We start from the raw sequence: 27,304 nt of genomic DNA, 5'->3' as shown, positions 1-27,304 counted from the left end.
ATGGGATCAAGTCATTTCTTCTGTGAGAAAGAGGAATAAATTCAGAAAAGGATGCAAGAAAGAGGAAGAAGCAAAAGAAATAAGGCCGGGAATGATGGAATTAAAGCTGATGATCAACCAACCCAAATGCTCAGACTAGACTGGATGTAGCAAAAGCACCGCAGTAGGAGCAGAGACAGAGAGATGGCAGTGGGGAGACAGGAAACTCATGAAAGAGAATTTGCTAATTGAAATTATAACAAAAAAATATATACAGAGGAGTCAAGGCTGGGAGAGGCTTCTGTGGAAAGCAGGATGCAGTCTGTTCTTGAATAACACCATGACTGTGAATGTTAGCAGCGCCATCTTCCACATGTTATACTCAGAGCTGCCACTTGACCAACAATCTCTGCTTTGGTTCGAAACACAATCCAGAAAGAGATAAATATTAGGCCACTTCTATGAAATTCTGAAGGAAATGAGTTTCTCACAAGTTTATGATTTAGGTCCTCCTGTGAGGAGATTCTGACTCTCTATGAATGTGTTGAAAGGCTGGGGCACAGGTATGGGAGTGGGGGAGGGGCAGTCAACCGAGCATGTGTAATTTGAGAAGTGTCCTCAGGTTATCCAGCTGGAAGGATGGATGGATACATAGATACGTAGATAGGATGAGTAAGCTAAAGATATAAATGCATACTCACAGAGTTAAAATGTGTAGCTATCTAGTAAGAAACAAGGGACAACTGGGATTCCCTTAGATTTAAGAAGAGTCTTTACCTTAACTGAAGTCTGCATGATATAATGACTTTTATCCTGGTTCTCAGCAGAGCATCAGGTCATTTTCATTTTTCATGTGTGTTAATACCAAGGTTATGGGAGACTGCTTCCAAAGAAATTATCTATCAGGAAAATGCCTGTCTTTTAAGAAAATAAAAGACCAATAATTAATTGTAGTTTTTTTTAAATTTAAAATTTGCAGTTTCATTTTCCAAAAAATGCTAAGGAAACACCAAGTTCTTTTATCATAATTGCAGGGAGCTCTAGTGTATTCTTGTTTGGAGTACAAATTAGGACAGCCACTATTGAAAACAATGAATGGTTCCTCAAGAAATTAAAACTAGAACTGTCATATAATTCAGCAATCTCACTTTTAGATATATATCCAAAACAGTTGAAATTAGGATCTCTCAGAGATATCTGTACTCCTAAATTTGTTGCATTATTGTTGCCTAGCATTATTCATGATAGGCAAGATATAGAAACAACCTAAGTGTTCATCAACAGATGAATGGATAAAGAAGATATGCTTGATACACACACACACATATATATGATTGTATGTATTTATACACACACAAAATAAAGAGAAAGGAAATCCTACCATTTGTGACAACTTGGATGAATCCTGAGGGCATTATACTAAGTGAAATAAGTCAGAGAAAGAAAGACACATAGCGATATGATGTCACTTGTATGTGGAATCTAACAAAAACAAACTCAGAGAAATAAGTAAAATAGTGGTTATCAGGGTTTGGAAGATGAATAAATGTTGGTCAAAGGGTACAGACTTCCAGGTGTGAGATTAGCAAGTTTGGGGATCTGATGTACGGCATGGTGAGTATAGCTGATAGTAGTGTACCAGGTAGTTAAAAGTTGCTGAGCGAGCAGATCTTAAATGTTCTCACAACAAAAAAGAAATGCTAACTATGGGACAGTATATCAGGTATAGCTAATATTTTGGCTGTAATTCTTTTTTAATTAATATGTATCAAATCAATACATTGTACACCTTAAACTCACACAATGTTATGTGTCAATTATCTCCTTAAAGCTGGGGGAGAAAGTAAAATTACCGCTGTGGCCAGTAACCACACATCTGCCCAGCACCAAGAAGTGCTCAGAGCACGCTGACTCAGGGCTGAATTGGGAATCATGCGGCTACGTGGAGAGTGAGTGTGGCCTGAAGATACATGTGCAGTGTGGGAGGTGACCCACACGCTAATCCCAGCCCTGCCTTGAACTTGGGTTTGTTTAAGGAACAAGGCCTCTCTGAGGTTTTGGTTCTTCATTTGTAAGGTTAGAACATTGAACTCTGTGTTTGGTAAAGTCCTTTGCCAGCACCATCACTATATAACCTCATGAGTTTAATCTTCAATGCCAATGCCACCTGGAAGTCTGGAGGCCTCTTTAAGAGGTCGGTTAGGTTTTAGCTATATATTAATGACAACTTTTCAATGCTTTAATCACCACTGAATCAATGGTTTGAAATTTTTAGTCTTTAATCACATGATTTTGTACAGACTGTACAATCAATAGCCAAGTAGAAAGAAAGAAGGAAAGAAGGAAAAGAGAAGTGGGAGGGGAATTCAGTAGCTGTATTATTTTTCTGCTCTAAGTATCTTATTTTTACTTCCATTGTATGCGAAATGATTTTTTATTGCTTAAAGAATTGTACTTTAATGAGTTCATCTCATAAATATCTACAACTTACCACAAAAAGAACATGCTCGTCGTTAACAATCATCTTCTCCATGTTTCATTAGATTTGGAAAGAAGAAAGATGATAAGGGTGGAAAGGCAGAGCAGAAAGGTCCTCTGAAGCAGGGTGGCCTGAGAGAAGAGGAACTGGAAAAAATGAAAGAAGAACGTGAGAGGTGGGTAGAAATGCTAAGCCTCTTGTTTCATTTTTGTGCATGGTCTATGTTTAATTTGGTTATTGTATCAGTCAACTGGAGAAATCTTATTTTAAAATGCATAAAGGTTGACTGATGCAGAAGGATAGATACCTGATATAAATGGAATCTGCCTTTCTGGGGAATTTTTATTATATTTTGAGAAGAAATTGACTTCATGTTTTTATTTTATCGGTACTTATAATTCCAAAATGTGGTATCCTCTATAAATGCATATGTTCCCTATGGTTTAAGCATGGTTTAGACAAGGAGGTTTTTTTTTTTTTTAAAAAAAGGTCATTTGAATATTGATGTTTAGAGCTATCAAATTTCCATAGTCTGTTCCTAATTTTTGTCAAGCTGTTTTATGCCTTCTTAATTTTATTCTGTTAAACCCATTTGGGTACTATAATTTGAAAAGTACATGCCCTTCATTTTTAAAAAGCCAGTGTCTTTTATTATGCCATCAGCAAGTTACAAAGTATGTTGCCCATCTGTGAAAGGGTCGGTTTCATTTACTAAAAAAATGACAGTTTGCAAGGGCTGAATTCTCCTTTTTAAGGAGCTTAATGTTCCATTTAGACAAGAAGTCCTTCACATATCTTTGATGTTAGCTCTGGCACTTACCCCAAGTAGATGTATAAATGTCTGACTTTGAAACATGTAATTGAATATTCATATTTCTCCTGAAAATTCTTTGCCTTCACAACTAGATGAAGCTCGGAGAAAGACTGAGGTTATTCTATAACTAAGTGTTTATACTGACTTGATCATGCATGACGTCAGATTTGTGCAACTTTTTCCCTTGCCTATTAGTAATAATAGTTGTTGCAGTTTTTAAAAAGTCAGTACTTGTACTTATTTTAATTTTCTAGCTTGTGTACTAGGAAAATCATACTTCTTATACATTGTGTTTTCTAGTGCCGAGCATGCTAAGAGTACCAACTGTTAACCTTTGACCCCTATCTTGTGGTCTATTCCCATTGAGAAGGCTCACTTTATCAATAGCAAGAAAAAAGTGCTATTTAGTCCTTTCTCATTTTTGAGAGGTTGATAAGCTCAGTTTCAGGGTCAGTGGAGGAGATAAAAGGAAATCAACTGCTTGCCACTGTTGACTATTCACATGTCAGAGTTGCCCCAAAGAGAAGAAAAATGAATTCTCCATCATAATCCAAGATTCAGTAATCCTGTAATGTAAAATGTAATTCAGGCTAAGATTTTAATGCATCTATTGGCAAAGACATCTGTGTGGTGAGTCCCCGTCGTAGATCTTTGCTGCTCCCCTGATTTCACTTAACTGAAGCACCACATTCTTGCCTCATCTTCAGGAAACTAAGCTATTTTCTAGAATGCAGGCTTTACATTTTTTGCAGCTCAATGCTGGCTTGGGGTTGAAGAGGGGTGTTCCTCTTAGGAGCTAGGGAATCCTGTGCCAGATAGAAAATTGATAACTCATAAAATAAGGTGAGTTGTCTTTAAGCAAAAGTTCATTTCCTTTCTGGTTTTGCCTTTAGGAAACAGGTGCCTGAGGGAGTTTTGTTCTTAAAAGTGGGACCGTAAATTCACCTCAGCTGGTTATATGGGTTTCAGGTCCAATTTTCTTAAAATATGTCTGGTCAAAATATTTAAAGAGCTATACTATTAGCCCCCACTTAGTCCACTTCCCGCACATGAACACATAAAACACATCTGATATGGGTTTCCTAGAGACAACATTATCTCAATCATTTATGGGGGGAAGAAGTAGGAGAAGTTGATTTTATGGTTGGGTGCTATAGAATTGATGACCAAGGACATTTCAACAGCTCAGGGGCTGAAGACCATAAAGGGCAAAGGTAAAGGCTGAACATTTGGCATCGCTGTCAACCCTGGAGTCCCATTTCTTGGCTCTCTATCATCCATAGGAAACCAATTCACAACTCTTAAAGAACTCAGCAAATGTATCACTCGTCATGGCCTGGCCACAGGAAAAAAATACAATAAAATAGGAAACAGTGTATACAAGTTCACAAAGTGGAGTTTTTCCTAATATATTTGAAATTTATTATGTAAAGAGGATTTAAGCCATCCAACTGCTTACTTGCTTCATCCTAGCTGTCATAGATATAATAGCTTTTCATTAACATATCCCTTTTTCAAAGAGTTTAAAGCACTTGAGTAAAATATATACTGTACATTGCTGAAACCAGCCTGTACCAATTTGTGAAAGACAATTACTAAGCTTTCAAGAATTATGTGAGCTTCTTGTTAATCCATTGGTAACTTGAAATTGTTCTTGGTGGAAGTGTTTACACCACAGAAATTGGCAAATGATGGTAAATTGGGTTTGTTTTCTCAAAGAACCAGTTTGCTAACACACCACTGAGGGTCTATACCAATTCTATTTAGTGTATAGCAGGAAGAAATTATCAAAAATAGAGGGGAAAAAAAAAACCACTCATCCAAATCAAAACACATGACCTTTTATAGATAGCTATGTTTCTCAGATTGGCCTATGGAACACCTGAATCAGAATTAATCACTTGGGGAGCTTGTGGAAAAAATGAGAATTCCTGATACACCAGATTTACAGAATCATAATCTTGGGAGTTAGAGGTGAGGAATCTAGGTTTAATACTTATGCTCAATGCGATTCTTTAGCAGTCTGAGAAACACTGAGTTTGGGGGACAGGATTTAGCTGGAACATTAGATTAAGCTCTTCTCATTCTATAAAAAATGATATACAGATTTTTTTTTTTCTCAAGAGGATTAAATAACTCGGTCTAAAAATGTTGCCATCTTTCTTACATGCCTTCTCTGAGGCATCCTACCTTACTTGCATGCTTTTTGCAAACAAAAGAGGAGCACTTGCCAGTGCTCATTTACCTAAGGGAATATGAATCACTTTGCCTACCCATACCCCCATGCACACAAAGCTTACAAAGACAATAAGTTTATTAAGACATTTTTGGAAACATAAGAAGTGTAAAGAAGATTATTAAAATCAGGCAAAATTCTACCATAATTCCATAACCACTGTTAGTATTTTTATGATCTTTTTACTATATTTGGTATTCATACCATATGTATTTTATTTTTTTCACAGAGTTCCTATTATGTTGAGCATTCCCCAATGTCATTAATGTTTTGAAATTATGTCATTTTGATGACTGCCTTATATCCTGTGAGATCAACATATCAAAATATATTTATCCTCTTTTATCTTCAAATGTATAGTCCATTTCCATTTTTTCAGTGTTCATACCTTGGTGAGCATCCAGGTACAAAAGTCCTCATAGATTACCTCTTAAATCATATAATTTGAAGGTTCAATTTCTTTGTAACTGTTTGACCCAAGGGTTAATCTAACCTCAACTCTAAACTTTAGGGTTATATCATCCTTCTCCATTCCTCTCACTATTTTTCTTATGATTTCCATATCTTGTTTTAATTTGCCTGTGTATCTAGCTCCTAATACAGAACTGTGTTGATGATATATATGAATATCTTATTCACAGCTAGAACTATAAGTGAAGGTGAAGTCACTCAGTAGTGTCTGATTCTTTGTGACCCCACGGACTGTAGCCTGCCAGGTTCCTCCATCCATGGGATTTTCCAGGCAAGAATACTGGAGTGGGTTGCCATTTCCTTCTGCAGGGGATCTTCCCAACCCAGGGATTGAACCTGGGTCTCCTGCATTGCAGGCAGACTCCTTACTGTCTGAGCCAGAAGAGAAACTCAGTTGTAGCTATCAAAAGGTCAAAAACATACAACTGGTGGATTGAGTTATTAGATTAAAGAGTCTAGAACAGTGATTCTCAGTTCTTTGGAGGAGGGGTATGAAGGATGGAAATTTGCTTCCCAAGGAACGTTTGGCTGTATCTTGAGACATTGTTGATTGCCAAAGCTTTGCAGGGGGGTGTGGGGAGTGAGTTGCTACTGCCATGTACTGGGTAGAAGCCCAGAATATGGCTACATATCCTAGAACAGTAAGACAACTCCCATCCTCAAATGATGAGTTATCTGACTCAAACTACCAATGGTGTGGAGGCTGAAAACCCCTGTTTGTACTCCACAAAGAGTAACAATACTCTCTTGGACATTAGTATTGCATTGTCTCACAATCTGTGGCTAATACAGAGAGATATACACTAGATCATCTAAGCCTAGAGGATTATTAGCTATTTGAGAAACTACACCCAAAGATTGCTAATGAATATTCCAACAATATAAGCTCGCAAGAAAAAAGTTTTCCTAAAAATTTATTTTTAACTCTGGCTTGCTGAGCATTGGCATCAGTGATGGTGCCTATTGATCAGATTTCAAATTCCACAAAGCTGCAGGGGTTGACAATGTGTCCGATGACAGAATCATCTGGAACAATGGACTGAATCAAACATAAAGGAACTTAATAGGAATAAATGTAAAGTCTTGTGTTTAGGTCCAAAAATGAGCTGTATAAACACAGGATGTAGAAGGTTTGACTTAATACTGAATATATGAAAAATTTGCCTGATGGTTTTAGTTGAGGGTAAGCTTTGCAAGAGTCAATATGGGGATATGCCTGCCAGAAACTTAATCCAGCCTAGGCTACAGAAATTCATGTACGAAAGTGAAGGAAGAAACAATAATTTCTATTCTACACTGCTCAGATCACACCTGGAATACCTTAAGCCTCTCTCACACACAGAAAATGGCAGTATTAAATCCATGTCTTTTGAAAAATATGGAAGGATATGGGAATGCACAGCCTGCAGGTTCAGACTTAGTTTATGTCACATGATTAAAGAACATTAACATAAAAGAGGAATTAGATGTGTTTTATAGCCTCCATTCTCTTTCCATTCTCTCCCTCTACTTATTCATTTGTTCATTTATTTTCTTGAAGATTCTAATGAGGAATTATTTTCAGAGAGGTAGCCATCAGCTTAATAGAGGGGAAAACATCCTGACAAATTACAGTGTCTCATGCAGCAGCAAGTGTATTGACACTGGAAATATCTAATAAGCTGATGATTACACTGGGAAAGGATGAGTGCATCAGGAAAGGACTGGACTGGAATTACTTTCATAAACTTCAGTCATTGATATATTATCTTCATTGTCTTATTTATATCTGTATACATTCAATTAAATAAAAAGTTACATAAATGCAAAACCATGTAAATTAATATAGTTAAATACATCAAGCCGCATACCATCAAAACTCTTGTGTGTCTTTAATGCTGCTCATGTCCTTAGATGATCTCTGTGGTCTCTCCCAGATCTCAGGGTCTGAGAAATATATAAACATATGAGTATAGAAGCATTTACTTTAAACTCCCTAGAGTGGCCATTTGTGAATTGGCTATGTGCATATGGTAGTATGTGCACTATTTCTATGTGAATTTTTAAGCCCAAGTTTCTTGCTCCTAATTGCATGTTAGGATTTTCTTAGTCTCCTATTCTATTTCCTGAGCTGATCATGTGTCCCCTCTTGACACAAGTCAAACAATCCATGGCAGTGAAGCCCTGTTTTAAATAAACTCATCATTTTGTTCATGCTCTAGTGAGACTGGCCATAATAAGACATTAGTTCCAAATGCTTATATCCATTGCTAGAAGGATGAATCCAATATTATATTCAAAGATGATTTCTCCTAGAATTCTTTATCAAGCTAAATTAGATTAGCATTTTCCAAACGTTCAGATTATGTAAATAAGTATGGTGAGCAAGAGATGATTTTAGCAAGTCAGTAAACCATTTGCTTTTGTTGCTGTTGTTTGATACTTAAGACTTTGAATATGTAACCTTCTGCAGAGTTTGAAATTAACCAGATTCTCCTACCTGAAAAGTACCTAACATGCATGCTGTACTTGTATTAATACCTTCTCAAAAATCGGGTGATTTAAGTTAAAGAAAAATATGTTCCCCTCATTTATTTAAGACTATTGTACTGGGAGAAGAAATCTCCATTGACTAAAGGCTGTCTTCCGTTAAAATCCCATATTACTGACCCTTGGGAATTTACTGTGTCACTCAGGGAACTCATACTGGGGCTCTGTGACAACCTAAAGGGGTGGGATGGGGTGGGAGGCGGGAGGGAGGCTCCCAAGGGAGGAGACATATATACTCCTATGGTTGATCCATGCTGATTTATAGCAGAAACCATTACAATATTGTAATTATCCTTCATTTAAAAATAAATAAAAATTTAAAATAAATAAATTAATAAGTTAATTTTAAAAAATCCCATATTACTAATCCTGAATTAAATTATCCAAAATGAAACTTCTTACTACAAATGGGATGTAGTAAGGAATGAAAGATGTGCAAGGAATGAAGTTGCACTCTAAGATCCTCTATTACTCTTACACCATGTCAGAGTTTATTTTGCAAGGGAGCTTATTTACCGTGTTAGTGAGACGTTATTTTTGTAGCTCTTATTAGATTCTTAGGATAGATGAGGAGATGAGGGGGGAAAGTGGCAACCTCTTTAGCTTCAGCATAGAGAAGTATGGAAACATATGGCTCTTGTTTTCAACAACTGGCCTGAATGGAATGTCTAAGTGAGAGTGAAGCTAAGACTTAGGAAAGTTAATCTGTTTCAGTGTCTGAATTCAAGGTTCTTAGTTTTCTTTCCTTTAGGAAGCCTTCCAAGAGCTGAGACTTCTCCCTTGCCTTATCAGCCGAGCCGCTTGTGGCCTGTTCCCTTCGTTTAAATCGATACATGTGTTTTTGATATTTGGCAAGCCAAGATTTAATTATGCAGCTGCAAGTTCCCTACATAAACGAAATGCATCTTAGAGAAATAAAAACATTCAGAAACCGTTTAGAGTTTGAGAATACAAGTGGTTGAAAATCTATTCCCAACCTCTCAGCATTTTATTTAATTATGGGAGATTTTTATGTTACTGGAAATTGAAATGAGAACCAGAATAAGGCTAGGGTTTATCCAACATTTGTGCATACTGAAAAATAAAGATGCTTATTGTACTCTAAGAAAGAGAGGAAAAGTATATTTTGATTTTATATTATATGTTGTAACCTACGTAAGCATTACACTCCTAAATACATAGAGCAGCAATTGAATTGATAGGATTTTGTCATTATTGTTTCCTAAAAACAGTGCATATTTTACTCAAGGAACCAGAAGGTTGATTTCTTTAATTTGCCAAGAGACTCTCTATAATTAATTATTTACTGAACTTAAACTTTGGCACTATTTAAACTGTTGAAAACACCCATGTTTTGGCATGATTACATACAAATGATTAATTCAGCCCGGTTTTACTCCTCTCTGAATATCTCTGTCTTTTGCCATAGAATTTGCTAGGTCCTGTGGTGTGGGCAAAATAAAGTGTTGGAATGATTCCCAGTTTTAATAGTCCCAATTTATTATTACCACTGAACCCTGATCAGATCGTGGGCTGGATTAGATCCCAGTTTTTCAGAAGGCCCCAATTTATGGTTCCCTTAGAATCCTGATAAAAATGTGTCTTTGAATAAGGTTTTGGTTGGCTAAAAGAGATCCAGTTAATTACTTTTAGATTCTTATTAGATCATCACTGCATGGAAGTTATGAAAAATATTATTAGATGGTGTTTCTCAGGACAAGGTCACGTTCTCGTTTTATGCTGACAGAAAGAAGCTATCAGATTTCTGTTTTTCATAGTACTAACCATCTCAACAAATGAAAAGAGGTTTGCCGTATCCCAGTAATTACTATTGACGCTTGTGTTAGGGTAAAGGTGGCCTTTTTTCCTAGAATAATAAGTAAAATCAGAGTGCGCACACGTGAGAGAGAGCAAGAGCCAGCTCTAGGCCAAATACCGGGCAAGGTGGCTACATCCTCACCACCCTTCTTTCAAGGTATGTCTCTTGTTTAGAGAAATGAGGGTATGAGATACAGGGGGATCTAGGTAGTTTTAGCAGCTGTATGTTTATTTGATCTTCATAACACCTATCTTCCCAGAAATGCTTGTGGTCACCAGCAAAATTTGGCCCATGACTATATTCCTAGAGACAAGAGATGGAAACACCTACATCCTTATGCCATGCCAGCATTTTTTATGAGCCAAAATCCTTTTATGGGACTTGAATCAATGTTAGAAGTGCTGTATTAGCAACTACTTGTCGGCTGAGCTGGATTAATATATAAAATGAATCACTTGACTGGCATGGTTTCCAATAGTCATTTAGACAAACTTCTAAGATTACAGTACACCAGCTCTTTCAGAAAGTGTTGTTTTTTTTTTTTTTCAAAAAGTGTTTTTTAAAGATACTCTTATATTAAAATATCCTGGAGTGACATATTATTGTATTTGGTTATAGTGATATTAAAATACATTCTGAAAAGGAATTTATTAAACTACCTACAGTGATCCCACAGAAATGCTCAGAATATCTGATCTGATAGATCTTGGGAAGAAGTTCTAAATTCTGTTGATCCGGATATTTGGTTTTAATATACACACAAAAATATATGCCGTATAATCACCAAACCTTGGTAATTCCCTGGATTTTATGCCGATACAGATGTATTTGGTTCAATGGAGGTTATGGACAGCAGAGGCAAAATTTGAGAATTTTCTGTGAAAGCTTTGAGCAGCTGTAGAAGGCCTTTGGTCATGAGAACTTAGAAATAAGAGTCCAATATCCATTTTTTCAATTGTTTTCATAACTTTATATAAGCAACTTTTGAGCACGTATCTTTAAAGTCCTTCTTTTTATTACCATGATGAAATGGCAATAATAATTCTTTAAGGCCTGTAAAAAGCATGGATAAAATGTTTTTTAACTGCTAAGTCCCTTCAAAGAAGAAAATTTCAGTAAATAAAAGTTAAGAGAATCCAGAATATTTACTGTGGACTACTCTGGAGCTGGTCAGTGTAAACTTAATTTGCTAAAAATGCTCTTAAAAATGTGTACACATCAAACTGTTGTAAATCCGATGGTATTTTCTGAATTTCTAAAGTATATCATCTTCGTTTGGACATACGCTATGTTGTATCCTGCTTTGGAAAACTTCCATGACAACACATACACTCAAGAGGCCAAGATTAGTCATTATTCCAATAGGTTGCTAATACTGCAAGTTGAAAGGATACTCAACCTGTTGTCTTCCAGATCTGCTTTTTTCCCATCTCATACTCATTATGTAGAAGACCTAACCTAGGCATGGGGGCTTCCCCGGGGGCGCTAGTGGTAAAGAATCCACCTGCCAATGCGGGAAATGCAAGAGACATGAGTTTGATCCCTGGGCTGGGAAGATCCCCTGGAGAAGGAAATGGCAACCCACTCTAGGATTCTTGCCTGGAATATGCCATAGTTAGAGAAGCCTGGTGGGCGCAGTCAGTCAGACACAACTGAGAGACTGAGTATATACACATATCCTAGGGATGTGATTCCTAAACAACAAACTTTGAATATGCTTTTTCCAAATTTCCTTGGCAGGTTTTTTTTTTTTTTTGCATTAGTGGTTTTCAGCCAGGAGCAGTTTTCCCCCAGAGGTCATGTGACAATGTCTGAAGACATTTTAGTTGTCACACTAGGGGGCGTGCTGCTGGTACCTGAAAGTGAAAGTGAAAGTCAGTCGTCTCTCTGTGACCCTATGGACTATACAGTCCATGGAGTTCTCCAGGCCAGAATACTGCAATGGGTAGCCTTTATCTTCTCCAGGGGATCTTCCCAAACTAGGAATCGAACCCAGGTCTCCTGCATTGCAGGCAGATTCTTTACCAGCTGAGCCACAAAAGAGCAAGGATGCTCCTCACCATCCTGCAATGCAGAGGACAGCTCCCTTACAGTAAAAACTTCCCCAGCCCGAGATGTCAATTGTGCCAAGGTTGACCAACCCTGTTTTGGACAAATTGATAATTAGGTTAAGTAGGTATAGATATAGGTAGAAATATGCAGGTAGACATTCAGTACATTTATGGTTGGGCCCAAGGATATGTATTTTAAAACTGTTTCCCAGGTGTTGTTTATAGCTATGTTTGGGGCCAAGTGGCCTGGGTGGTGGCCCAGGGGAGGCATGTGGCCAAGTAGAAAGATTAAAGACCGAGGTGTGGGTCAGACCTGGGTTAAAGACCTGACTCGGCGTGAGCACACTGTCAAGCTACTTAACTGCCTCAGGCCCCTGTGTTCTCATCTGTTAAATGAGAAGTCTGGCTTTCAGATTGTTCTGAAAAGTTTTATTTATGAAGCAAGCAGTTGGTTCACTCTAGGTGCTCAGTGTTATTTTCCGACCAGCTCTGGGGATTAAAGACCCCAGGTAATCTGTTTAGTATCCTTTGGGAGCCCAGAATGCTCTGAGATGCACCATCTGTGAAAGTCGCTGAGTTGGACACTATCATGATGAAGAAGGCCAACTTGAACGCAGACTTTGCCCAGCTGGGAGTCATGCCAGATCCCCCCATTCAAGAAGCTTCTCCTCGTTTTTTATTGATCACCAGTTGGAAGTTGCTCCTCAAGCACAGTGCGCTTGGCATAAGATGGCAGCATGGTATCAGGGCGGGGGTGTTGGGGGAGCGCTGGCTGCAACCAGTGCTTGGCAGTCATGGAGACAAATTCAGGGAGGAGGGGTACAAATGGCATGGGTGACTGCCAGCCTCTCAAGTTCGCAGGGTATGTGACTGCAGAAAACACTGGTAACCACAACCATTAAATTCACAACATCCTCACAACGTTAAATTCACAACATTTGCATTTCTGCTACATTTATTGTATTAAAGGAGAAATAATTCTGGTCTGCTAATATTTCAAATTCAGTTGGTAGAAATGGAATGAGAGTGTCCTTTTCTTCCTTGTTCACGGTCTCCCACCCATCTGTCTTTGCTCTGTAGTTTAATTACTTAATGACTTCGCAGTACACCTGAATTAACTTCAGGTTGGTGTCCAAAGGAACCTGACCCCCTTCCCAGGTCCCAACTCCAGCCGCCTTTTACTGTGTGCCCTTTGTTTGATTTGAGTATTGTAAGTTAAGAAGATAGAAGTGGTTTGAGCTATGGCACAAAAGTCTGCTCCTCTAGAGGTCACTTAAAAGGGCTTTTTATTTTTTTAACAACAATAATAACAATTGGCTGTTTAGATGGAAGCTGTAAACGTGTTCTTGGAGGAACTTAACAAATAATAATTTGTAAAATCATGATTTCTGCAAATAGACCTTGTTAACTATGGCAGGCTAGAGAAGAGTGGATCAGTAATAATAGCTTTGATCAAAGTCATCCTTCTCTCCAAACTTTGAATGGCTCTCTCTTGCCTACTGCACACAGTCCCAACAATGTGACCTAATGTATCTGACTATAGCCTCGCTTTCTTGTCAGAATCTCCACTCCGGCTATTGTGACCCATGTACTCAGCCAATCTGGAATCCTCACTTTTTTTCAACTCTCTCTGCCGTTCCTAATACCATTTCATTTGCCTGGAACACCTTCATCCTGCCTCAGTTGGTCCAAATCATAGAAATTCATTGAAATCCCACTTCTTCCATTATACCTTCCCAAACTGCCTAAGATAGAAGAAAATTATTCCACTAAATAACCTGGCCAAGTCACTTAATTTTGCTAACCTTCATTTTCTTTAACTGCAAAATGGGTAGATAACCATTGTAATAGCATAATATTGTTGTGAGAACTAATTGAGACATTAAAGTGAAGTATTCAGAATAGTGCCAAGCATAAAGATGTTCAATAAATGGCGAACTTACCACTTTCCTTAGAGATTGTGTTTATTTGAAAGAGAATCAACGTTAATATCAAATAATGTTGGATTTGAAGCCCGATTATTCTGTGCACTAGCTGTGTGATTGTGCATGTTTTGCTGAAATCTTCCGAGCCTAGCTCACTCATTTGGAAACTTTTTTAAAAGGAGAAATAATACCTAGCCTTCAGAGTTCCTATGAAATTTACATAAGATCAAATGCTTAAAGCATCCAAAGCAGTGCTTGGCACAGGATAGATACACATTGTTATTATTATTGTTGTTATTTTGCTCCATTGAACTGTAGATGTCTGTGATTACAAACATGCCTTCTCTCCATTACTAGTGTGTAATTTCCTTAAGGCGAGAACCACATTATAATTATATTTCTTTTTCTCTCAGCATCTAATACATTACGTTTCACAAGTAGGTACTCAGTACACAGTTGTTGAATAATGGATGAATGAATGAAGGAACAAATATAAAGCTGCACGGATTTTATTTTTCAAGCGAATAACTGCTAGAATGGAACCAAGAAGCAGAATGGGCTAAATCAATGGTTGACAAAACTATATAGTTTAAAAAAGAAGAAGTCTTTCCCCTGGGCTATGAAACAGTATCCAGAAGCATGAGATTAGTTGCAACTGGTAGTAAAATGGTGAAGATGGATCGTTGACACATAGTGACCAGCCCGTCAGGAATATCAACACCTGTTTCCTTCTCACTGAACCAGATTCTGAGACAAGACCTTAAAGTGAATGAAACTCATCCATTTCACAAACAAATGGCAATATCATGGGTCTAGAGAGTTGGTCTGTTTGCTGTTGTTGTTGTTTTCCTTTTAATGGGCTTTGACCCTATTCTCTTCAATTGGCTCAAATTTAACCAGTTGAAATTATTTTTAAGTACCATTCATTTCAACCTTTTAAAAGGAAAGATTTGCCTTTATGGGGTAAAGGAGATTTGATTGTATAGATGAGACACACTGCCCTTGGCTGATTCTCTATCACAGGAGGATCTTTCTTGTGCTTCTTGTTGATCCGATTCAATCAGAATTCTCAGTGCAGATTGTATTTCAGGGGTAAGCATAAAAACTATAATGGAAATGGAGGATCATGAAAAATAGCAACAGTCATTTGTAATATATCAGATGCCAGATAGCCACTCTCTCAGGGAGACAACATTACTAAAATCCTAGTCTGTAATTAGGAGTCCATATCACCATTAAATTAGAGTTTGGCTTATAAAATGATTCTTTCTTATATACTCTTCTGCAATTTCATATCTTTCCTTCTTGCCTAGACCCTAGTTTCTCTTGAGGTGTAGGTTATAACTTCTGCTTATTTCCTTTCCTTACATCTCAGTAAAAAGAAGGTATTTAGTAAAGTCCTTGTTAACTTTAAAGTATAAAATGATATCAGGTTTAAAATAAGTTATTTATTAATTTTAAAAAATGGATAAACTTCTAGTAATCATGGGAAAATACTATGTATTAAAATATCTTGCCTAAAATTCCTGCCTGTTTTTGAAACTATAGTGCTCTGTTTAAAAATTATTCTGATTATAATAATAAGCACCAGTTTTAAAAAATAACAAACAAGTGGTAAATGAGTTGCTAAGACAAGTCATCTTTTAAAAAAATAATATTGAACTCTATTATTGACAGTATCAGCAGCTAATTAAAAATTCTATTAGTGAAGATGTAAAAGATGGCACATTTCCAATTCAGATTGACACTGAGAACATAGACATAATTGATATTTGTTCAATAATCCTAAAGTGTTTCATGGTCTCTAATAGAAGCTTTGATAGCCAGAGAAAGTTTCAAGTGCTAAAAATATATATTCTAGGCACTTAAACATATCTTCAAATCAAATAATATGTCTTTGCAAAAAATATAACATTTTTAACTGAATGAGAATCAAAGGCTATTTTAGTGGGTTGACTTTGTTTAAAGAAAAAAAAAATCTCCAAGTCAAGAAAATGCATACTATAATTCATATGTTTTTAATCTTGTTATAGTGGATGTAATAAGAAAGCAAAAAAAGGATAATTTACTAGTTTAGGCTTTTAAATTTCAGAGCTGCATTTTGTAACAGTCACATAAATGCATATTAAAAGAAAATCCTGCAATGACCATTAAATATTCTACTTTGGAAAAACAAGATCATAGCTTTAACAAATGGTTCAGTATTACAGTTGGCTTCTTTGGACATTATTAAACCCAGATTGAGTATGTTCCTATATTATTTTACACAGCAGATGAAAAACTAGCTTTAGTAATTTTTTGAGTTTTTAACAATCAATTCTTTTCACAATAATTATGTATTTACCTCACCAATTTCACAGGATGAACAAGTAAGTCCTGACAAAGAAACATTAAATTGAACAGAACATTTTGCAAAGTGTTAAGAAATGGGCTGTCAATTCTTGAAGAAGCCTAATTCTTTTTACCAGCAAACAAAAATTCAATGCCAAGAAAACTGACATTATGCTAAAATATTCCCTGCCTCAAATATGTATGTGACTTAAGATAAAAGTGGATGCCTAATATCAATGACCAATTCATATTATCAAATGAAAACTATTCAGAGGAAATAAATGGAATCTACTCTATCCAGTCATGCAGCCTTCATTGATCAATCTGAAATAACCTCCTGCAGATATCAATTACTGTGGTTCACACTACTGTAGTTTATATAAGCTTGGCTCCGCTTAAGTTCAAAGAATTTTTTTAAGTTACATAATAAACCAATATGGTGTGTGAACCAAGTTGGAAATTAAAGTTCCCAAAGATATACTTAGAGGTTTTGCTTCGAAGCAGGAAAAAGGAACACATTTTACTAACAGCATGCCAATTAAAGAGGGGAAATTGAGGAAAATCTCCAAGTATCACGAATTAAAAATAAAATGGGTAGTATGTTTTTTCAACTTTTCTGGAACATTTGAAAACATACAAAACTATGTAGACATGTTTATGATTCTGTTTACACATTCATTTTTACATTGCCTTATAATCAGATAACGTAAGAAAGGGATTTTTTCATCTAAAGGAATATGAGAAACTATCAGACATAGACTAGCTCAGAAGTGCTTATGTTTTAGTTTATTCCTTTGTGGCATCTGAAAGGATCTTTCTTGAAAGGAGCTTAGATGGCTGGAAGTTTTACTGGTTTGTGAGACCATCTATAATTTGTGTGTGTGTGTGTGTGTGTGTGTGTGATTGATGGTTACATAGGTAAGTAACTCACATTCAGGTTTCTTCTCAACCCCATCTCAAGCATTTACTAAGCATTCCTTGACGGATTGGAAAAGTAGCAGTTTTCAGATTAAATGAATTATTGCACACCATCAGTTCACATACTGTATAAAAGGATACCATGAAGAGAATTGGTTAGTTGGAAAGAGGAGGCGGTGTCAAAAGGAAACAAGGAAAAATGTCATAGAGGGAACGGAACACTCTGTGGGAAAAATAACACGCTCACCCCTGCATGTTATCCCTGAAATGCTACTGAAGGCCTGACCTGCAGGTGAGCGCACCACGCAGGGAGATTTGTTAATTTTGTTCAATGCAGACAGCTGGTTGGTTCAAATAGTAAAGGCAATGTGCTAATAAGGGCAAAATTATAAAAACCATACCCCTTTATGAACCATTGATGCATTAAATACTCAGTTAAGCACTCATTGTGTTCCAAGTACTGTAATAGGATCTAATGACTCATTAATTTTTTAAATGGATCAAGAGGGGATCTTTATCATCAGGCAACTTGCAGTTCTTATACGTAGCCCAAAACTGTATCTCCAATCCCAGGGGAACATTTAAAAATGTATTCTCTTAGACAAAGGCCTTCAAGCTAAGGGAACACCTTTGAGGACCATCAAGCATGTCATCTTTATATATGAAAGATGATGTGTCCCATCTCATACAGAGTTTATTGAGCACATCTCTGTACCAATTCTTCATGGCCTTCCAGCCTGATCCCCATATGCTTCAACCTTCCTTAGCTGATCAAGCCAACCCACTTTACCTTTTATTGAAGTGCAGAAATATTTCTGAATCTGTTCTTGCTCAACAGTCTCTACATACCATTCAGACAGGATGTATGCTAGAGGCTGGCCCTCGCCATAGGCCCTCCACTGAGGTTCTTGTGAGTCCCACCTACTTCCTGTGCATTTTAACATCTAAGAGCATGTTTTTTTCTAACCTGCAGTACTCATTTCAATAAACCATTGCCAATCCTTACCATCTTCTATTCACTTTTTTTCTTTTCCCTTTCTTATTTTTCATATTTCTCATGTGAAAGATTAACTTTAGTTGGTCATTTCAGTTGAACAGTTCCCAGTTTGAGTTCTAAAAGAGAGATTTTAGATGTGAGAGAGATTTGTATATTGATGAATTTTAATATTTTCAATCATTTCCTAGAATTCACAACCCATTTTTATGTCCCTAGATCTTTTCTCTCAAGATATATCTTTGATATATCTAAGATACACCTTAGGCCTTTGAATATGAGGTTAACTAAAGTCATAGAAAGTATTTCCACTTAGAAGATTTGGGTAGATTCTTTCTACTATGATTCACTTTTGACTTTTTAATTATTTTTGAACTGAATTTTTCAGCAAACATTAATTGAGCAGCTGGGCACTTAGGGAACTGATGCTGAAGCTGAAACTCCAATACTTTGGCCACCTCATGTAAAGAACTGACTCATTGAAAAAGACCCTGATGCTGGGAAAGATTGAAGGCAGGAGGAGATGGGGACAACAGAGGATGAGATGGTTGGATGGCATCACTAACTTGATGGACATGAATTTGAACAAGCTCTGGGAGTTGGTGATAGACAGGGAAGCCTGGCATGTTGCAGTTCATGGGGTCGCAAAGAGTCCGACAAGACTGAAGACTGAACTGAACTGAAGACACTTAGTAACAAAATGAATTAAGCACAAACTGGTCAGTACCCTCAACAAGTTCATGATTAAGAAAGAGGTGCGAGACCAATACACAGCTAGTCATGGTAAAGCTAAACTGTGATAAACACTGTAATGGGATATAAAAATACTATATGATCACAGAGACGGCAGCCATGAAAAAAGTGTGTTATAGCTGGGACAATAGAGCAGACCTTCTTTATCATCCAGTATTTCTAGACACTTGCAATGAAATCATTAAAATCAGTTACATAGTACAACTTAACTGTGCAGCAAATTGAAAAAGACTTTTAAAAATTTAAATTCTTAATCCCATCAATAATATATGATATTTTTGCTGCTAACTAGAGAGGAATTTAAAACTCAGGGAAAAAAAAAATTTATTTGAAATCTAAGGGAATTTCCAAGCAGTTAGGGACTTCTATTATAGCTTCTTCCTTTAAAGCTGAGAAAGAATGCAACTGAAAAGTCTATGGCAAAACTTTCTGGGAAAACAGCAGTTAGTTGAGTCAGCCAGATAACTACAGATTATAAATTGATATTACTGAAGACCCAGTCTGCAGAAAAATACAAAATTTCTTTACATATTTTAACTATGAAAAATAATTTTAGTAGTCTGGAAGATATTTGCCAAAATACTTCTGCTGATAAGTGGGTTACCTACTATCTATTTGTATATGGGTCTATATGCTACATATGAATATATGATAGTATAACACCATCATCAAAAGGGAGAGCAAATTGAACTTTTGTTACAGTTCTAAAAAACTGGAGAAACCAAGTAGGATGACAAAAGGCCTCCCCCCTCCCACCCCCTGCCCCTTTGGCCCATGGTCACAAAATTTGCAAGTGAAAGAGCTTGGTTTCAAGCCCAGACCTCCTGGCCTCTTTTCCAGACCTCCTGCCTCTCCATTTCAGAAACAGCAGTGATAACGTTATTCATCAGCCACTGCTGGTCTACTCAGAAAAAGGCCTTGCTTCCGTGGAGCTGGGTGGAGGATGCTGCCTCCCATGTAGATCTTAAGACAGAAATATAAATGTAAATTTCACTCATTAAAACCATAATTAATTTATTGGAAGTGAATTGTTATTATTTCAGGGACGAATGCATATTGGAATATGCTGATTATTTTAATGAACCAAGAGCCTCTTCTGGGATACTTCCACAGTATTATTTGCAAGCAGGTCACTGTAGATTTTCTAAGAGGAGGAATAAAAAGATCACTGCTCATTTTTGAGTTTTTCTTCATTAAAAATGCAAAAGAAAATGTGTGCTGTATAATGTATTTGGGGGAGATGATAAGGAGATATCTTTGTTTAGGAAATGCCTGACATCATCTGTTTTAAATCCACAGTTCTCCTTCTGGGCAGTCATTTCTTGTGTTACAGATGTCAGCTGCCAAGACCAGTTTGTGTAGGTGCTGTACCCTCAGTAATGTCTCCTGTATAATTGTTATGTTTGACATTTGGAGACATTTATTTAGGTTCCTTCTCCTACGTTCCACAGTGAACATATTTTCAATCTCTTTATGGTACAGAGCATGAAAGCTTCCAGAATTTGGCTTATTTCTTCTCTTTATATGCCATAGGGTGTGGAATTGGTTTCATTGCTTATATTCCAACATTGCAGAAAAGATTAACCTTGACACACCAACCTGAAAGAAAATAGGTCATGCCTAGATATTTTTATTTAGGGCCCATCAATTCCATTTATTCATGATCTGTATTCGTTTCCTGTTGCTGCTATAACAAATTATCACAAACTATGTGTCTTAAAACAGCACATATTTATTTTCTTACAGTTCTAGAGGCCACAGTTCTGAAATCAGTTTCATTGGGATAAAGTCAAATCAGCTCACCTGATTTCTTCTGCAGGCTAGAGGGGAGAATCTGCTTTCTTGCCCTTTGCTCAGCTGCCTGCATTCCTGGCTGAGGGCTCCCACTCCATCTTCAAGGTGCACCTCTCCAGTCTGCTTCCGTTGTCCTGTGGCTTCTTTCTCAGACCCTGCTTCCCTCTGCCTCTGGTGGTGGTGGTTTAGTCACCAAATTGTGTCTGATTCTTGTGACTCCATGGACTGTAGCCCTCAGGTTCCTCTTTCCTGGGATTTTTCTAGGCAAGAATACTGGAGTAGGTGGCAATTTCCTTTTACAGGAGATCTCCCTGACCCAGGGATTGAACTCGGGTCTTCTGCATTGCAGGTGGATTCTTTACTGACTGAGCCACATAGTCATATAACCCTCTGCCTCTATCGTCACATTATTGAGTACCTACTATGTGCCAAGTACCGTCCTAGATATATCAGTAGCCAGGAAGGTCCCTGCTCTTATGAGGCTTACATTCTTGTAAACAGATAAATGAAAAAGTGAAATCAAGTAGTGACAGAACTATGTAAAAAATAGAATCAAATATTATAATAGGGAGACAGGTCTGGAAAGGGTGTCTGAGGTGCTGAGACTCAAATCACAGTGGTGAACCAGCCACAGGAAGACCTGAGGGCAGCCGGTTTCAGGCAGAAAAAAACAGCAAGTGCTAAAGAAGCCTGAGGCAAACGATGCCACAGGATTAGAGTTTGTTAAGGAGAACAGAGAGTGGCATAAGCCAAAGTCACGAAGGAGTGGTGTCTAATAATATAGCCTCCTTGTTCATAGTAAGGAGATTGGATTTTGTCTAAGTGTGAAAGAAAGATATTCTATACAGAGAAGCGGTTAAACATGTCTTCTTTAAGAGATCAGCTAGCCTGGTATTTAAAAAAGGATATGTCTAGCCATATCCTTCCTCTTTTTTAAAATGTATGCTTCTTTACTGCTAGTAGATGGAGCCTGAATAAGATGTAATTGAGGGAATTAAAGGATATTTCCTCACATCTTAAAATTTAGACCACTGCAGTACCCTGCTAACCACAACAAAATATGCCAATCCCTCCCTTCTTCCCAACACTTTGCAGGCTTTACTTTTTACTTTACTTTGGTAATTTACAGTTCCAATAAGAGAGAAATCAAGCCTCTTTCCAATGTTAAGAAGTTACCTCTGTTGATGATAAAACCTGGAGCAAAGGGTCCTAACTGGACCAAGTCAGTTGAGATGAGTGCTGTGTTTGGAACTGAGAGTGAATGCTCCAAAGAATGTGGCTGGTATAGTATCTAGCGGTCTTTTTGGAGGAATGAATGAGGACAGGTCAGTAGACTCCCTTGTCAAGTGTCCATTGCCTGTCATGTCAAATAAAAAATCTTTGCTGTAGTTCTCAAGATCATGTACATATAGAATATGGTCCTTTTAAAAGCCTTCCTCCAAGCTCCACACATGCAGATTGGTTGTGGTTGAGTATTTCTCCTCAGTCCCCATTGGAGAAAGCGTGGGGTCATTTCTAGTAAGCTGTCTTCTTACCTAATTGCCCAACAGTTCTTTGGCAGAATCACCCTAGGCAGCAGGCGCCATGTGGATGAGTTTTTTGGATCTTCTCTCATGACTTCATGATGGGGATCCTCTGAAATGGTTGTTGGCTTTTTCCATGTTCCGTCCTTAATGTGTACGTGGGGGAAGGCCAGTTGCAAAGGATGCTTCTGGCGCTGGATCATCTCAGGCCTGACTCTCTAATCAGCAGATCCTGTTCCTTTGGGGATTAGCAGGAGACTTTGATGTTCAGACCTAATGGGCAAGCTTGTGGGTCTTCCCTCTGGCACTCAAGTGTCCTCTGTCCTTCTCGTCTAGTCTAACATAGCCTTTACATAGTCAGCACTCAGTAAACCTGGGAACCAAAGCGACCGAACTGACTGACGAGCCTCCTTTTAGGCATGTATCTGGACTTCTGAGAATAAAATCTATATGGTTTCTCTAGGACAGAGTCACATCTTTAAAAGCCAAAAGTGACAATCCTAATAAGCACTGCAGAAAATAGAGTGGTTAAGTAAAATATTTTAATGACCTTTGAAAAGTATCTTGCATAAAAAAGATAGGATAAAGACTGTACTTTATGCTTCTTAAAACTCTCCATCATTGGGGGAACACATGCTGGCTAGATGGAGATAGTGCATATAAAGCATGTGTTTATCCTTGTCTCAAATGCAGTCCAGGGTCCCATAACTAAAACAGTCTTCTCCGGGCCCTATGGAGGCTGGAGGTATTTCTGAAGTTCTGCATGAACCCAGAATTCTTTTAAAGAAGATTCTCTGTGACCTGGGAGTGGGCTTCATAGTCTTGAGAAGCCTGGCATCTATGACTAGGAAAACAAGGGAAACAGCAGCATACGCCATGTGGGTGTCCACGTTCCCAGCGCTTCAGCACATTTTTGTCTGAGTAAACTTTTAGAGAGAGGGAGATCAAAGACATGTCCAGGAGGGCACTGTCCAGGTGTGAAATTCCAGGTGACAAAATAGAAGGAAAAGAAGAGCTAGAAGGGAATGGAAAGGAAATGAAGCTAATTTCCTTTGATTCTCTGTATTTTTCCTGTTTCCTCCCCCAGGAAACTTATGCAGACTTCCAAGTACCCCCAAACAGTCAACATTAGGGACTCAGCCTCATTCTTTTCCATATGATGACAGCCACCACCATGTCAAAGGGCAGTCATTTATTTTTGCAGATATCACCCCTGGCAGTTCCTAGCATTAAAAGCTGCTGTATTCCTGATTATTTTAATACAGAACATTTGCTTTCCTCTTGATCCCACCGTGCTTACAAATAGTGGACACATATGAATTGGGGAAATATTAAAAATGAATAAGGGTATTTTTTGCTTTGTAAAATGTTAATAACAATACGAATTAGGATGAAGCACATCCGGTCCTGAGCTTTGTCCCACCAGCAGACCCCCTCAAGGGCAGATTCTTATGCCTCGTTTTTCAGCATTAGTTTGGCCAGCAACATGGAGACATCTTCTAACGGCTTCAGTGCCTAATGGCATCGTTTGTAGGGGCCCAGTATAGGATTGCTATAAGAGAACCAGGCATTATCAGAGCAGATAGTGTGTATATGCGCTCTTGTCATTCATCCTCATCCTCTCCTCCCCCAGCCTCTCCTTGGGGCTGATTTCCCATGAAAGCTAAAGATGTTTACTAAGCATTTCTGAGAAATTTGTCCACATTATGAGAATACAAATTACAGGAACTCAGTACATTAGCAATGGAGAAATTTTAATGGGTCTGGGAAAGGTATAAATTTAGGGAAAATGTAAATTGCAATAATAGGAGAACCTTCACTGAATGGCAATTCTCTTGAAATGGTAGTTTTTAGTAGCAGCAGGAAGGGACAGCAGAACCTTGCCACCTAGCATTTTTAAAAATGCAGCTGATAGGTAGGAATTGGAAATTACTGCCATGATTTTAAAATATGAAATATATTTATTCTTGAATAGATTAAAAAAATTTGATATGGGAAATCTAATTAGTTCTTGGCTATGTGGGTTAATCTCTGCTAGAGTCATTCCACTTGGGCAAAGACCCACCTAGGATACCCAGAATGAGAATGGTCTGAGACCACACCTGACTCACAGGCTTTCCAAACTTCAGTGTCTGATCTGCTTTAATGGGCATCAGTGTGACCTTTGCCCCATGATATTTGGCAAACCACAGGCACAAAGTCATGTGCAATACTCAAACATAATATCCATGATACATAACATTATTTGATTTTGAAAACCAAGGACTCCATGGGCTACATGTGTGTGCAAAGAGAAAACCATGAAGAAAAAGTCCAAGAAGATTCAACATTAAATTGAATGTTGAAATCTAACAGCATTAAAGAATTTGCATGTCAGTATTACAGAATACAAAACTTGCTACACAGAAATATATTTATATCTATTTATTTATTACGAGAGAGGTGATAAATTATCCCATCAATCTAGTTCCCTTAGACATCAGGTCTGGTTTGGGCTGACAAGAAAAATGGACAGGACAAAAGGAGATCATTCTGAAAATGTTATAGGCACCTGGGCAGGAATGAGAAAATATTAAAAATATTAATACAGTTTAAATAGCTTTGTCGAAAAGAAGAAACATTGATCACAAAGACTGCAGGCAACTGTATTGGCTGGTTAGAATAATAATAATAATGGTGATAATAATAATAAAAATAATTTTTAGAAAACCTGTAATTGTTCCTGGTCGGGTATACTTGCAGTTTTGAAATGGCATTCATAAGGAAAGGCTGAAGAAACTGGGCCTGTTCACTGGAACAAAGGATAATTGTACTGACCTAATTGCAGCTTCTATTATAAAAGCAGAAATGATAGCAGGACGAATTATCTCCACTATCAAAAAAGAAAACTGAACAGCAGGTAGTTTATAATCTCTTTTAATGATGGTACTTCTTTTACCCTATAGCTCTCCCCTGAAAAACCTTTTCTGACCTCAAATACTAGTACCACTACAGGCAGCAACCTCCCCTTCTACTATCTATTCATCTCTGCCTCTGTTGTTCAGACTCACGCAGTAGCAACAAAGAGAATTCCAGCACCTACATCTTCCTAACACTGGTCAAGTCAGTCAGAGTTATACTGTTGACACGTTCCTCATGACACAAATCAATCAAAAAATAAAAGTGACAACAGTTCACAAAGCTTTTAAGGGAAAGTGTAAAGTACGAAATACTAATGAATAACTTTTAAGTGAAATTATAGAAGGCAAATGACCAATTCAGAAAAAATATGCAGTTTATATACAAAGAGCTCATATCACTACTACACAAAGGTCTTTGAAAAACTGAAGGGAAAAATGACAATCTGATAGAAAAATCAGCAAAAGATATGGACAGCTCACAGAAGAGGAAATGAAAATGGCCCTTAAACATATGAAAAGATACTCAGCATCTCATAATAAGAGACAGGCTAATTAGAGCTTCACTGAAATATCACTCCTCACCCAGGTTTATCACATGTCCCAGAGTTTGACAATGTACTCTGTCGCTTGGACTATAGAGAAAGGGGACTCCTCCTACACTACATGTGGTAATGCAAAATAGAACAATCATGGAAGGAAATTTGTTATAATCTAGGAAAATGATTTGTGAGTTTCTCTTTGACCTCACAGCCATACTGCAATGGCAAAAATGTTTTGCAAAGATTTGTCATTATAACATTATTTATAATAGCAAAAAAATTTGAAATACACAAATGTTAAAAAATATGTGATTCATTAGGGAAACAAAAGCATGTCCACACAGTAGACTACTGTGAAACTTTTTTTTTAAGTGAGAAAGATCTCTGTTTACTAATATGGTATTGTCTTTTAGATACTGCTATGTAAAAAAGCTGAAGTATAGGAGAAGACGCTAAGTAATCTACCTTTTATGGGTACAAATATATAATACTGGTTTTTTCACTTGAAAAAAATAAATATATATTTTTTAAGATAAAGAAGACTTTTGAAAGCTCTATACCTACATGTTGTATACAGCTGAACTTGGAAATAGAAATGTTTTACATACTTATCAAATGAAATTAAGCTCAAAGAAAACCAAAAGAAATTCCTCAAAATGGAAAGCAAACCAAAATGAGTAACCTAGTAACCTAACATTGGTTGCATAGTGATTCACAAAAAAGAAATACTTGAGGTAATATGGAACACAGCATTTTGACTCTACATATTTTGTGGGATATATTCTGACAAAATATAGAGCCACTGGGAATTCCTTGATGGTGTAGTAGTTAGGATTTCCATTGCAGGGGGCACAGGTTCAATCCTTGGTCAAGGAAGGAAGATTCTGCAGCCCAAAAAACAACAACAACAACAAAAAATAGAGCCATGAACATCTTAAGTTTCTTTCAGTAGTTTGTTAGTAATATTGGTATTATTGTTTCAAAACTACATGTACTTAAAATCATATATATGCAGTTCAAGAAGCAACAGTGAGAACCAGATATGAAACAACAGACTTGTTTCAAATTGGGAAACGTGTACATCAAGTCTGTATATTGTCACCTGCTTATTTAACTTACAGGCAAAGTACATCATGTAAAATGCTAGGTTGGATGAAGCACAAACTGGAATCAAGATTGCTGGGAGAAATACCAATAACCTCAGATCCACAGATGACACCACCCTATGGCAGAAAGCCAAGAAGAATTG

General features: G+C 37.3%; 1 protein-coding gene across 3 annotated transcripts in view; it reads left to right on the top strand.

The window, feature by feature from the left end:
• The window catches only part of PARD3B (par-3 family cell polarity regulator beta), a 1,123,961-nt gene that overhangs the window by 903,511 nt on the left and 193,146 nt on the right, over positions 1-27,304 (top strand). For all 3 annotated transcript variants that reach the window (XM_043445039.1, XM_043445040.1, XM_043445041.1), the window contains one exon: positions 2,523-2,633. In XM_043445039.1, the coding sequence (XP_043300974.1) occupies positions 2,523-2,633 (111 nt within the window). The remainder of the gene's footprint in view (positions 1-2,522; positions 2,634-27,304) is intronic.

Source organism: Cervus canadensis, chromosome 24 (assembly GCF_019320065.1).
Source record: "Cervus canadensis isolate Bull #8, Minnesota chromosome 24, ASM1932006v1, whole genome shotgun sequence".
NCBI lineage: Eukaryota > Metazoa > Chordata > Mammalia > Artiodactyla > Cervidae > Cervus > Cervus canadensis.
Note: the sequence above shows the minus strand (reverse complement) of the source record. Positions and strands in the feature narration are given on the sequence as shown.